The 15114-nt window shown below is 43.6% G+C and overlaps 1 protein-coding gene across 2 annotated transcripts in view; it reads right to left on the bottom strand.

Annotated features, from left to right (window-relative positions):
- The window catches only part of LOC139275038 (rho GTPase-activating protein 42-like), a 608898-nt gene that overhangs the window by 134668 nt on the left and 459116 nt on the right, over nt 1-15114 (bottom strand). For both annotated transcript variants that reach the window (XM_070891940.1, XM_070891941.1), the window contains exons 12-13: nt 10501-10537; nt 3442-3504 (exon numbers count right to left, since the gene is read on the bottom strand). In XM_070891940.1, the coding sequence (XP_070748041.1) occupies nt 3442-3504; nt 10501-10537 (100 nt within the window). The remainder of the gene's footprint in view (nt 1-3441; nt 3505-10500; nt 10538-15114) is intronic.

Genomic DNA, 15114 nt, shown 5'->3' on the forward strand with positions numbered 1-15114 from the left:
CATACTAAATAGTTGTGGCCATATATCTACCATAGCAGAATTATATGAGTGGGAACTATTGCAGTGGGAGATGAAGAATTAAACAAAGTGAAAAATACGGATAAGAATATATCTATTATATATTAATTACTGTTGGACGAAATTTATCGACATACTGACCACTACTGGCCAAAAATGCAATTTTGGTGAAAAAATACTTACATACTGCCGACATACCGCCCGGCGGAAAATCAATGACATACCGCCGGACGGTATGCACACCGCCCGCCCATGCAGACTGCCGCCATACTGTCCAAACGTGCAAAATTCATGACATACTGCCGGAAATGCATACTGTCCTGGAGAAGGTGCTTTTATGTGGATCTTAAATGGCCGCTATGTACACAGAGCTGACAAGGTTGTTTGATATTACACAGATCTTTAAAGTTCTCTACAATTTGATGTATTTTTAAATGGATTGTAGTATTTTCTAGTGTTAAGCAATAATATAAATGATTTAATAAAGCCTTATTTACTCCTTTATTAATGAACTATAATAACATTTTTATTATCCTCTCTCACACCCCAATTTCTCTCAACCCCCAGTCTCGCTCGCTCACTCTCTCTCTCTCTCATCCCCCCCCAGTCGCTCTCTCACCCCCCCCCCCCCCCACCGTCTCTTCCCCCCCACACAGTGATCTCTCACCCTCACAGCGATCTCTACCCACCTCCCTCTCCTCACAGCGATCTCAGGCCGCCCCACAGTGATCTCTTTCCCCCCACCCCACACAGTGATCTCAGGCCAGCAGTCTCTGGCCTCTCGGGGGGGGCGGAGCTTGAGAGCTACGCGCATGCGCGCACAACTCGGGAACCGAAGTTTCCCGAGTCGAAATGCATTCTCCGCCGCACTCCGCCCACTGCACTCCACTCCCGTCCGCTCGGCTTCCCGCCAAGAAAAGTGGGATGAAATTCCCGCCCACTCAGCTCCAGCAGCACTGGGCAGTAAAAAATGATGGACCGCCGAAAAATGGGCGGACCATGTTTTTCACCAATTTCGGCCTCTGTGTGTTTCCATTTCAGATTACATTGTAAACTCCTGGGTCAAACTGTCAATGGGAAACTCAGGAAAATCAGAGACATTTACCTGCAGTATCAGTTACGGCTTTAGATGATGCTGTGATTGATATTCATCAGTTTAAAAGATCTATCATATAATGTTAGCTCCAAAACTAGCACTGGAACTGTGCAAGAATACGTTTTCCCACTGCAGAATCTCAGACTAAGTATTAATGGTAAGTGTTTTGTGAACTATATTGATAATCTAAATTAGATTAATCATACTTTGATTTTTTTTAAATTGCAACATGAATCTTAAAGCTACCTTTCAAAGCAGGCTATCGAAGCCTGCATGCCTTTTGACATAAGGGGTCAACACCACTGCATGATTGTAACTCCTACACAGGCTTCCACAGCTACTCTGTCTGTAGTTTCCTCCAGTTACTACCACTCCCCACAAGAAATTCTGGAGCTCCCCTCCCCATGCTGGCAGCATCTCACGTTGAAGTGGCATTTTGACTGGCTAAATTCTGCAGCACCTAATATATAAGAACATAAGAAATAGTAGTAGGCCATACGGCCCCTCAAGCCTGCTCTGCCATTCAACAAGATCATGGCTGATCTGATCATGGACTCAGCTCCACTTCCCTGCCCGCTCCCCATAACTATTTATCGTTTCAGAAACTGTCTATTTCTGTCTAAATTTATTCAATGTCCCAGCTTCCACAGCTCTCTGAGGCAGCAAATTCCACAGATTTACAATGCTCTGAGAGAAGAAATTTCTCCTCATCTCTGTTTTAAATGGGAAACCCCTTATTCTAAGATCATGCCCTCTAGTTCTAGTCTCCCCCATCAGTGGAAAGATCCTCTCTTCATCCACCTTGTCAAGCCCTCTCATAATCTTATACGTTTCAATAAGATTCAATGTGATGAATCAGCAGAGGATGGCTGTTCTTGGGTGAACGGGGATAGTGGAATGTGTGTGCAGAGTGGAATATATGTTGTACTGGTGGAGTTAAAAGTGAAACAGGAGAGTGATAATATTGCAGCTTGCGATATGATAAAAAAACTGCAACTGAGTAGCTTGGGCCTCTACTCATTGGAATTCAGAAGAATGAGAGGTGATCTTATTGAAACGTATAAGATTATGAGGGGGCTTGACCAGGTGGATGCAGAGAGTATCTTTCCACTGATGGGGGAGACTAGAACTAGAGGGCATGATCTTAGAATAAGGGGTTGCCCATTTAAAACAGAGATGAGGAGAAATTTCTTCTCTCAGAGCGTTGTAAATCTGTGGAATTCGCTGCCTCAGAGAGCTGTGGAAGCTGGGACATTGAATACATTTAGACAGAAATAGACAGTTTCTGAAACGATAAATGGTTATGGGGAGCGGGCAGGGAAGTGGAGCTGAGTCCATGATCAGATCAGCCATGATCTTGTTGAATGGCGGAGCAGGCTTGAGGGGCCGTATGGCCTACTCCTGTTTCTATTTCTTATGTTCTTATATATTAGGTGCTGCAGAATTTAGCCAGTCAAAATGCCACTTCAACGTGAGATGCTGCCAGCATGGGGAGGGGAGCTCCAGAATTTCTTGTGGGGAGTGGTAGTAACTGGAGGAAACTACAGACAGAGTAGCTGTGGAAGCCTGTGTAGGAGTTACAATCATGCAGTGGTGTTGACCCCTTATGTCAAAAGGCATGCAGGCTTCGATAGTCTGCTGATTCATCACAAATCTCCTCTCCCAGCAGGCCATGGAATGTGGTCCCAGTGCCGTTTTCTCCAAGCATGTGTACTGCACTTTCACTGGACAGTTAAGTACTGCCTCATACACTCCAGCTACAACCACCTTCACAACCTCACACTCCCCCATATAAATGCCTCTGGAACTGAACCCTTCCCCTTGGAAAATGTCAGAGCAATTTTCTGATCTTGCAAGCCCCACCTCCTCCTGCTGATATATTTTCAGAGCTCTCAACACTCCCAGCTTGTGTTCAGAAACACAGAGGGCCTCAAACAATTTCCTACCTTCATTGAGATTGTCCTCCAGAGATTTTGCCTCCCAACCCATTCTCCATCGGTTTCCAACCATCCACTTCCCCTTCCCATGTTGCACACCATGCCACTAGACTCCTCGCCTTTCCTCTCTCCACCTGTCTCTCTCTCCTTTCTCTTTCCCCTGTCCCTCTTCCCTCTCCTCCTCCCTATCTCCCCTCCACTCCCATCTGCCTCCTTGCCCTTCATGGTGCAATGAGTCCACCATCCTTTAATGCTGCTCAACCTGAATAATACACTTGGACTTGATTCCTAATGTGCAACATCATGGGATATAGACTTGTGATTTTAATATAATTGCCAATTCAGGAGTCATTGCTTAAAAATGTTAAGAAACAGCAGTCAGTCTCATACCTCTTGTCTCCACAGCTTCAATGCATTTCTTTACAAAATTAAAACCTGCTTCATTAAGGTACACTGCAAAACAAAATTGAGTCCCTTAGTTTCACAACCAATTAAAAAATTAAGTCAGTAAATTCAGGAGAACAAAACACATCAAAATTGGCAGTGCTCTCCTTGCTAGTCATGCACCTTAATTTCATCAACATTAACTGGAGTTTTAATCACATTCATGCCTAGGTTGAATTTTTAAACCTGAGCCTGTAGTTTTAATTACTGAAATTCCCATGTCTACATGTGCTGTGTGTGGCCCTGCAGTTTTTATGGAATACAGCATAATATGATGAATTTGCTAAATATTAAATAAAAAGCCAGTTAATGATTTTAACCCCCAACGATTATAGTGCTTTGGAACAGGTTTTAAACATATTTGAACCACAATTCATGGTTACCACAACAGAAAGTTACTTTACTGGCAGTCTCTATATTAGAAACCAATTAAATGAGAAATAGATTTAAATACTTTATTATGAAATAAATATAAAAGAGAATGTCTTAACATCAGTACCATTTATCAAAAAACTCAAAAGGGTTACAAAGAATTATTGTGATGGTTCCCCTATGGCTCATCAAGTATTTTTTATTAAATAAAACGTGATTTCAAGAAGTCCTATCATGATAGGATAAACACATTATGTACAACAGTCGAAACATGTGACAGTCCTTAAACAAACTTCTGAAAAAAATGGAGAAAAATCATAAATGGGTTTATCATGCTGGCAGAGTTGTGGTATATTTCTTTAAATGGTATTCACATGAGGGTACATTGACAATATAGTTCTGCAAACTGATAGTGTTTCTTGGGAGCTTGACTTGTGGATGATGTGTGCAGTTGATTATCATAGTGCTCTCCATGTAGTAGGCAGGCATGAGGAAAGATGCTGTGGAAAACATGCATTTGAGACAGTCAGCTTAACGGGCTTTCAGGCAAGTTTTGGCTTGGGGAAGGGAGGAAGTGACTGCAGAAATTGTGCAATGACATTGTAGGTGTTGGTCCCTTTCCTGTATCTTGCCTAAATGGCCATTATTCATGGTATGAGCTTTGACAGCAATCATCACAGCTGATGTTTACACACCGAAACACCCCATATCACCATAATAAACTGTATAAACACTAATCATCATAGGCAGTCCCTCGAAACAAGGATGACTTGCTTCCACGCCAAAAAGGGATGAGTACACAGGTGTTTCAATGAAGGACCTAATATTCCAGATCCCGAACTACATCTTGAAAGGTGGAAAATGCCTGTGCGTGGATTTTTTAACGTTGCACACCAGCCACCACACAGGCTTGACAGAGCTAGGTCTTGGGTCCAGTGGCAAGGATTACCCATGATGACTGGTGACCTGCTCTGCTGCATGGGCCTAGTGCACACACATATCGCAATGTAGGGCTGGTCTGTGCTGCCCCTGGGCCCTCGCCTCTTCTGGCCCCAAACTCACGCCTCTCCCGGGTCCTGATCACATCCCACTACATTCTCTCACTGTTCCTTCGCCCCTGGGCCCTTGCCTTTCTGGCCCCGAAAACACTAAACAAAGTGTTCAAACATTAAATCATTACATGGCAATTAACATAAAGGGGTCCTGACTATGTAAGGTACAGAGAAGGAAAAGCCAGGCAGTTTGATACGGAAGTGGTGCCAGAGGACTGGAGAATTGTAAATGTTACACGCTTGTTCAAAAGAGGGTGTAAAGAAAGAAAGATTTGGATTTATATAGTGCCTTTCATGTCTTATAGCGCTTTATAGCAAATGAAGTAGTCACTGTTGTAATGTATGCAAGGATAAACACAGCAACTACAGGCCAGTCAGTTTAATCTCGGTGGTGGGGAAGCTTTTAGAAATGATAATCCGGCACAAAATTAACAGTAACTTTGTCAGGTGTGGATTAATTAAGGAAAGTCAGCACGGATTTGTTAAAGGAAAACCATGTTTAACTACCTTGGCTGAGTTATTTGATGAGGTAACTGAGAGGGTTGATGAGGGCAATGCAGTTCATGTGGTGTACATGGACTTAAAAAAGGCGTTTGATAAAGTGCCACATAATAGGCTTGCCAGCAAAGTTGAAGCCCATGGAATAAAAGGGACAGTGGCAGCATGGATACGAAATTGGCTACATGACAGGAAACAGATAGTGGTGAATGGTTGTTTTTCGGACTGGAGGGAGGTATACAGTGGTGTTCCCCAGGAGTCGTTACTAGGACCACTGTTTTTCTTGATGTATATTAATGACTTAGACTTGGGTGTACAGGGCACAATTTCAAAATCTGCAGATGACACAAAACTTGCAAGTATAGTGAACAGTGAGGAGGATAGTGATAGACATCAAGAGAACATAGACAGGCTGGTAGAATGGACAGACACGTGGCAGATGGAATTTAATGCTAAAAAGTGCAAAGTGATACATTTTGGTCGGAAGAACAAAGAGAAGCAATATAAACTAAAGAGTACAATTCTAAAGGGGGTGCATGAACAGAGAGACCTGGGGGTACAAAAGCAAAATACCTGTGGATGCCGAAATAAAAACAGAAAATGCTGGAAATATTCAGCATTTGTGGAGAGAGAAACAGAGTTAACATTTCAATTCGATGACCCTTCATCAGAAACCAGCAACTACATGCCTGGGGGTATATGTGCACAAATCGTTGAAGGTGGCAGGGCAGGTTGAGAAAGCAGTTAATAAAGCATACCGTATCCTGGGCATCATAAATAGAGACATAGAGTATAAAAGCAAGGAAGTTATGATGAAGCTTTATAAAACATTGGTTCGGCCTCAATTGGAGTATTGTGTCCAATTCTGGGCATTGCACTTTAGGAAGGATGTGAAGGCCTTAGAGAAGGTGGAGAAGAGATTGACAAGAATTTTTCCTGGGATGAGGGACTTCACTCATGTGGCTAGACTGAAGCTGGGGTTGTTCTCCTTAGAGCAGAGAAGTTTGAAAGGAGATTTGACAGTGGTGTTCAAAATCATGAGGTGTCTAGACAGAGTAGATAGAGGGAAACTGTTCCCACTGACGGAAGCGTTAAGAACCAAAGAACACAGATTTAAAGTGATTGGCAGAGGAACCAAAGGTAACATGAGGAAAACATTTTTTTTGATGCAGCGAGTGGTTAGGATCTGGAATACATTGCCTGAAAGGGTGCTGGAGGCAGATTCAATCATGGTTTTCGAAAGGGAATTGTAAAGTACCTGAAGAAAAAATAATTTTCAGAGCTATGGAGAAAGGGTGGGGTAGTGGGACTAGCTGAAGTGCTCTTGTAGAGTGCTTGAATGGGCTCAACGGCCGAATGGCCTCCTTCTGTGCTGTAACTATTCTATGATTCTACATACATCTTGTCACTCAAAATGTCCAAAAAGGAACCTAATTAGATGAAGAATTTTATCTAACACGTGTCATTAGAACTGCCACAGAAACTGCATATGCAGACATAAAACACTTGATGGCTGAATCCAACAGTTTTATTGATCAGAGAAGCACATCTCAGTACTCTTGTGGGATTAAAATGGGAAAAAGCGACACACAGATAGTAATTTCACTATTTCAGATGTATTAGTTCAGTTAGTTACACAGCAAGTCAACTGACTCAGTGGAATTGTTTTATAATATCCATGGTAACCATAATCAGGTTCTCCTGAACAAAATGAATGGAAAGATATCAGAGGGAGAGAGATCCAACAATACAAGAAAAGGAAGCCAAGAGCTATGCCTGTGTTATACTACTATATCTGTACTGAAGAGCAGCCAAACTTCACTTAGATTTGGCTGCTCAGCTTCCACCAAGATCCAGACCATGGGCCCAAATTTGGCCCTCCGTTTCTTTCGACGCACCTCTGAGCTCCCCGCCGACATTTTAGATCCAAAGCAGCGCCAGAAAAAATACTTGTGATCATGGTCGATTCTCGGGCCGTCTGTGGAGCTGGCGTGGTGCAGAACAAAGAGAGGGGGGCGGAGCTAGGTCCCGGCACTGAAAACAGTGCTGGGACCTCTGCACATGCACGCTGGAGTCTGCGCGCATGTGCAGTAGCTCCTGGCAGGCCGTTTCTGCAAACGCGTGCTGCAGGCTGTGTGGGAGGGGCCGAAGCATGCCGTCCCTAGTCCTGGCCGAATGGGCTCCCTCTTCAGCATCCCGCTGCGTTCCCTAAGGTAGGAGTTCTATTTTTTATTTGTTATTTACTGATTGATTTTGGTGCTTTAGGTGCAGGGTTCCTATTTTTTTAATGTGCTATTTATTAATTTCTTAATACGTTGGTCTGGTGCTTTAGGTGCAGGGTTCCTTCTATTTTATTTGTTAATTAATTGCTTATTACTTTTTGTGCTTTGTTTGGTGCTTGGTGGTGCCTTAAATGTAGTCACTTGCGCGATTCCTTAACTGTAAGTAAGGAGGTCTTTCTGTGCGGACAAAAGTGGACACATACGTTGCCCTAAGTTACTTTAGTACAACTTTTTTCTGGCCAAATTGGCATAAATGGTGTAAGTGGCTGGGAACGCTCCCTTTTGAAAAAAAAAACTGACCTAACAAAAAACCTAACTAACTCACTTACACTGGTGCAAATTAAATGGCCATATTTGCAACTAAAAATATACACCAGAAAAATCAAGTTACACCAAAAAAAACGGTGCAACTCATGGGGAAATTTGGGCCCAAAGTAACTAGTTTGATCATAGAACAAAAACATATTAAATTGTATACATTTGCTAGCAGGGGGGATAGATAGAAAATGAGGAATGACCATCCAGGTATAAAAATAAAATTATACTATGGATTCTATGCAAGCAATAATGTATTCACTTGCTCCATATACTCTTCAGTTTATTCATAAGATGCTTTATTTTGGGAGATTATTTGCCTCTTTGAACAAAGAAGGAGCACAGACCAGCTTGGCTACTTCTGAGTCAGAAGGTGATGGGTTCAAGTCCCAGTCTAGGAACTTGAGCAAAACATATAGGGCTAGAAATTGGTCAGCCTTGCACCCGTTTTTTCGGTGATGATATTTCGCTTTTTTTGACATTAAAAGGTGCTCACCTAAATTGGCCAAAGTTGTGCACTGGCAGTTTTGAAATACTGCTGAAAAGCAGATCGCTGTCATGCAACGCCAAAAAACGCAATATCGCTTTAAATTGGCCATTCGGCGCACTCGTATTCTGTGCGAAAAAAAACGCCAGGTAAAAAGCTAAGTTGCAGTCCCAGAAACAGCGCTAATATGAATACCTGCAAAAAAGGTAAGTTAAAGTTTTTATTTTTTAATTCTTTTGCAGCGACTAGATAGTTAAGTTGTGTTAGTTCTTGTGAATATTTAGTGATTTCTTATTTTTTGTTTTTTGCAATTTATTTTGGTGTGTGTGTCTGTGCGTGTGTGGGGGATTATTTACTGTTGCGGAAAAAAATTTGTTGCCAATTTTACCCCTTAAAAAAAAGTGGTATTTGTAATGGTATTTTTGCGTAAAATTGCCCAAAAAATACCACTATCGCCAAAAGACCCATTTCTAGCTCTTAGGCTAATACTTCAATGCAGTACTTGTGAACACTACATTGTTGGAGGTGCCATCTTTGGATGTGACATTACACCAAGGCCTCTTTTGCCTGTTCAGGTTGATGTAAAAGACCTCATGGCACTATTTGAAAATGACCAGGGAGTTCTCCTGGTCAACATTTATCCCTCAGTCAATGCCACCAGAAAAAGATTAACTAGTCATTTAGCTCATTGTTATTTGTGGTGCATTGGTGTGTGCAAATTGGCTGCTGCATTTGCCTATGTAACAAAAGTGACTTTATTGGCGCTAAATAAATGCAAGTTTGTTTTTTCTTTACTGATAAATGGCTTTGCATTTTATCTATTTAGTTTATGGAAGGGCTGAGATGTTTTTGATATGCTGCTCAATTTCATCTAATTGATATTCTATGGTTCGAAATAATTCAGATGAATATTATGGCCTGAAATATACTTTTCTACTGTATTATTTGGGTGTACTGGCTGACAATCTATGCCACTATGTTTTGTAGTTGATTATGATTTGGTAGAATTACAATTTTAGTTTTTTTGGGCCTAAATTTCGCTAACCTCTTTTTCTGGCGGCCTCATTCGAGCTGCGCCGCTTTTGTCCACCTCCAAGCGCGCCGAAAAAAAACCTCTGTATTTTGGCCACTTCGCAGCCTCTCCTCCATCGTGGCGCAGCGTGGCCCAATGGATTGGGGGCGGAGCCAGGTCCCGGCACTGAAAACAGTGCCGGGACCTCTGCACATGCGCGCTAGAGTCTGCATGCATTTGCATAGCTCCTGGCAAGCCGTTTCTGCAAACGCACGCTGCAGGCTGTGTGGGAGAGGCCAAAGCACGCCGTCCCTAGCCCTGGCCGAATGGGCTCCCTCATCGGCGTCCCGCTGCGTTCCCTAAGGTAGGAGTTCTATTTTTTATTTGTTATTTACTGATTGATTTTGGTGCTTTAGGTGCAGGGTTCCTTCTATTTTTTTAAAGTGTTATCTATTGATTGCTTATTACTTTGGTGCTTTAGGGGCAGGGTTCCTTCTATTTTATTTGTTAATTAATTGCTTATTACTTTTTGTGCTTTGTTTGGTGCTTGGTGGAGCTTTAAATGTAGTTACTTGCGCTGATTTCTTAACTGTAAGTAAGGTCTTTCTGTGCAGACAAAAGTGGACACATACGCTGCCCTAAGTTAGTTTAGCACAACTTTTTTCTGGCCAAATTGGCATAAATGGTGTAAGTGGTGTAACGCCCCCTTTTGGAAAAAAAAGCAAAAAGCCTAACTAACTCACTTACACTGGCGCAAATTAAATGACCATATTTGCAATTTAAAAGATACACCAGAAAAATCAAGTTACACCCAAAAAAAATGGTGCAACTCACGGGGAAATTTGGGCCCTTTGTGTCCATTTAAAGTATGCAGTCATTCATTAAAAACATTAACAGAAGAGTGTGCGAGGAGCAGTGAACATGTGCATATTTCTTGGAATGTACATTTATCAATGCATTTCACTTTATAACTAGAAGATTTCTTACGTTCTTCTTTCTTGCTAAGAAGAGGCAGAGTGTATATCTGGAAAAAAAAATGGTGTTATTAATAACTTGACAATTTTGACAAATAACAAATAGTATTAATTTTTCATTTTAATAGTTTGATTTAAAATCAGAAATTGAGCAGCTACAAGAGTAACATTAATACTGAAATAGATTATTTACTGCACAATATTCTGAGAATGAAGGCAGTTCATAGAATTTTTCTCTGTTTACCCAAAATATTAAGGTGTACTCGTTTTCGGTTTACATGACAATTTTTTGTGTTGCACTCTTCATGATAAAGGAACCAATCTATTTCTATCTTAAATTGAAATTACAGCAGAAATATACCAACTAAATTTTATTTCATGTGATAATAAGTAACAAAAAGTGCACTGCATCTGGAGTGCAAACTCAGCAGCCAAACTTCCAGTTTGTCTTCATTAAAATAAACCATTGAGCGCACGACTGATGGCATTTCAGGAAGTGAACAGAAGGTCAAGGCGCTCTGCTGTCACTTTGATCCATGGACTGAGTGAGTTACAACACATAATTATCCTTCAGCTTCCCTTTTCCAAATGTTCTTGTTCCAATTGTTGCCAGTCTTTCCTTCCCACTATTAACTACAGCAGTTTTGTGCCACATGATAGGAAAACAGTTTCAAAACTGATTTTTGTGGATTTTAGTGTGAATAGAACAATTAATTTTAGAACAGTTGATTAATTTTGGAGTTTTGAAATACTTTTTAATCAGCCAGAAACTTCAATTTGTATTTCTGTGGACTATAAATATATTCATTTAAATGTATCATACACTGTGCGTGCATACAGCTGTGCCTTGAATGCGCAGGTGTCTGGGTGCCCTTACAGTCTGTTTTAAGGAACAGGTAAAAGGTCAACAAGCATGATCCTAAACAATAAGTGACTGAACAGGGAAAATAAACATGGGAATTAAAAATTATGTTGCGGGGATAGGAAGATGGTGCACTTTTGACCGTAAGGCTTCTCTTTTTATTCCACATGGCATGGAGTAGTTGTATGGTCAGGGGAGGAAACGAGTCTTTGTGGCTCAGGGGACAGCTGGGCAAATGACTTCACCATCTATCAAGGGCACTTGTTATTGTTTCCCCTTGTGTGCCTTAAAATAAGATTCACTGCAAGAGGACAGGGGGCACATTACTGAATACAGTCTTTACCATTAAGTAAAATATTAACAGCATTCTAAATTATGAAGAGAAGCACAAAAAACAGTTTATTACCAGAAAGCCAAAAAAAAAGACCTTTCTTGTCGGAACCAACCAATCCATAAGGACAGAGAACGCTGAAACAACAACTCTGAAATGAGAGTTTTTATAGGAGCAGTTTTATCCCGAACTACATCAAGTGCTATTAGAGGAGGTTTGAGTGCAGAGGTCTCTGACATACATTTACATTGCTGCGCCCTTTTCAGGTGCAGACATCAGAAAAGCCACTTAAGCACCCATTTTAACTCTGCATTGCACTCATTTGTGTGTGCTGTATAGGAGCATGGCAGAGGAAAATCATCTCTGTAATTTCTCTCTGGTTCCTTCATTTTTTCTACACCATTTCACAACTGAGGAGAGAGGCAGTCTAATGATCTATTCCTAGAAGTATGTGCATACACACGGACGAGCTCTGCTACAGTAACACATCAACTGACAACAGGATACCTAGAACTTTTTCAGCTATCATTTATATATCTAAATTCAACTAAACGGTACATCTATAATATATTAACAATCTTATGTTTGCATATACTTCCTGTCTGCTCTTGACTTCTTGTCGCGTTTTTATCACACTTTTCGTATCAACTTTTTCCCATTACAAATTCCGATGTCCACATTATATAGGCGCTTCGCCTATATAAACTCATCACTCTAACGGCACAATTTGGCCACTGTTTCCCACAAATCACTTAAAATGCTTTCTGGAAATTCTTCATTCATCAGTTTTTCTCACCATGGCCAACAGCAGGGATGAGGGGTTTTAGTTATCAGGAGAAGCTGGAGAAATGGGGCTCTTTCCAAAGGAAAGAGAAAGTTAAGAGATTCTATATAGGTGTGCAAAGTTCTGATGGATTTTGATGAGGTAAAAAAGGGGAAAAACAGTTCTGCTGGTTGATGGAGTCTAAGGACATAACTTTAAGATGATTAGCATACAAATTATGGGATGGGTTAGGAGACTTTTTTTTAAATCCGAGAGAGTTGCGAGGGCACAAAGGGGTTAATTTTTCTCTGCTTTGCTAAGAACGAGATTAATATGCAAGAGCTCAAAGGTAGTAATCTCTGCATTCCTCCTGGTGCCATGCACTAGTGAGTGCAGAAAAAGGAGGATAGAGCAGATAAATGCCTGGCTGGAGCGATGGTGCAGAAGGGAGGGCTTTAGATTTTTGATGCCCTGGAACCGGTTCTGGGGAAGGTAGGACCTGTACCAGCAAGTATGATGGGTCGCACCTCAACAGGACCTCATATCTTCATTGAGGATGGTGCTAGTGCTGTTAGGGAGGGTTTAAACTAGCTTGGCTGGGGCTGGGCACCTGAGCGTAGATTCAGGAGGCAGAGAAGCAAAGCTGTAAATGGAAGGCAGAACATCAGTATGTGAGTTTGGAAGACATAGAGAACAAAGGCTAGAAAATAGACAACAAAGGAGTTTGGCAGTGCTCAAAGGTATATACTTCAATGCATGGAGTCTAGTGGATAAGGCAGGTGAGCTGAGGGCACAGATAGACACATGGAAGTATTAAATTACAGCTATTGCTGAGACATGGCTGAAAGAAGGGCAGTAATCGCACTCAACATTCCTGGTTACAGGGTTTTCAGACAAAATAAAGAGGGAAATTAAAAAAAGCATGCTTATTTGTACTATGATAATGGCCACCATTATCCACTCTTTGTCTATGATTGGTTCCCTTGGAAGATAAGCCACAGCCCAAAGTTTCACTGGAATGTGTAACTGGAACTGCCCATCCAAAGGACTTTGCAAATTGTAACTCGATCCACTTTGACTTCCTGAAGTGACAGAGAACAGAGCTCCCCAGAAGGCAGCAAGGGGCAGCTGAAGTGCCTTACCCCAGCACAAGTTCATCCCCACCCCCCCCCACCCACCCCACCATAGATGGGGCAAGCATTGTGTACGGGTTGTTAACAGGTCTATTGGGTATGAAGTGAATAGTGACCGTGTCGTGACTTCTGGATATCATCCACTCCAACTATGTTCCTTGAAGGGGGTTGTAAGAACGTGATCCGTCTTCTCCACACCCGTGTCTCCCCCCGCCTCACCGATCCGTGTCTCTCACTTTCCCCCCAGCCTCTCTCTCTCCACAGCCTTTTCTCGCGCTCTCTCTCTCTCTCTCTCCTCCCAGCCTCTCTCTCTCTCCCCCCAGCTCTCTCTCCCAAGCCTCTCTCTCTCTCCCCCCAGCCTCTCTCTCTCTCCCCCCAGCCTCTCTCTCTCTCCCCCCAGCCTCCCCCTCTCTCTCCCCCCAACCTCTCTCTCTCCCCCACACCCCCCCAGCCTCTCTCTCTCTCCCCACAGCCTCTCTCTCTCCCCACAGCCTTTCTCTCTCTTTCTCCCCCAACCCCCCAGCCTCTCTCTCTCTCTCTCTCTCTCCCCAAAGCCTCTCCCTCTCTCCCCCCAGCCCCTCCCTCTCTCCGCCCCCCAGTCTCGCTCTCTCTCTCCCCCCAGCTTCTCTCTCTCTCTCTCTCTCTCTCTCCTCCCTTCAGCTTCTCTCTCTCTCCGCCCCCCCCCCCCCCCGCCAGCCTCTCCGCTCTCTCTCCCCCAGCCTCTCTCTCTCTCTCTCCCCCCAGCCCCTCTCTCTCTCTCTCTCTGCCCCCCCGCCTCTCTCTCTCTCTCTCTCTCCCCCCTCAGCCTCTCTCTCTCCCCTCAGCCTCTCTCTTTCTCTCTCTCCCCCCCTCAGCCTCTCTCTCTCTCTCTCCCCAGCCTCTCTCTCTCTCTCTCTCCCCCCCACCCCAGGCTCTCTCCCTCTCTCCCCCAGCCTCTTTCTCTCTCTCTCCCCCAGCCTCTTTCTTTCTCTCTCTCTCTCTCTCTCCCCGCAGCCTCTCTCTCTCTCTCTCTCACTCTCTCCCACTCTCTCCACCCAGCCGCTCCTGCTCCCTCTCTCCCCCCAGCCTCTCTCTCTCTCACCCCAGCCTCTCTCCCCACCCCCCAGCCTCTCTCTCTCTCTCTCTCTCCCACCAGCCTCTCTCTCTCTCTCTCTCTCTCTCTCACCCCAGCCTCTCTCTTTCCCCCCCTCCCCAGCCTCTATCTCCCTCTCCCCCCAGCCTCTCTCTCCCTCACCCCCCAGCCCCCCCTCTCTCTCTTTCTCTTTCCCCCTAGCCTCTCCCGCTCTCTTTCTCCCCCCAGCCTCCCTCTCTCTCTCTCTCTCTCTCTCTCTCTCTCCCCGCAGCCTCTCTCTCTCTCTCTCTCACTCTCTCCATCCAGCCGCTCCCGCTCTCCCTCTCTCTCTCCCCCCAACCTCTCTCTCTCCCCCCAGCCCCTCTCTCTCTCTCTCCACCCTGCCAGCCATGCTCGGGCCCAGGACCGCCGCTATCAGCGAGGGAGCGAGTCGGGGCCAAGTGAGTCCTCGGCGAGTCATGGAGGT

Source organism: Pristiophorus japonicus, chromosome 10, assembly GCF_044704955.1.
Source record: "Pristiophorus japonicus isolate sPriJap1 chromosome 10, sPriJap1.hap1, whole genome shotgun sequence".
NCBI lineage: Eukaryota > Metazoa > Chordata > Chondrichthyes > Pristiophoridae > Pristiophorus > Pristiophorus japonicus.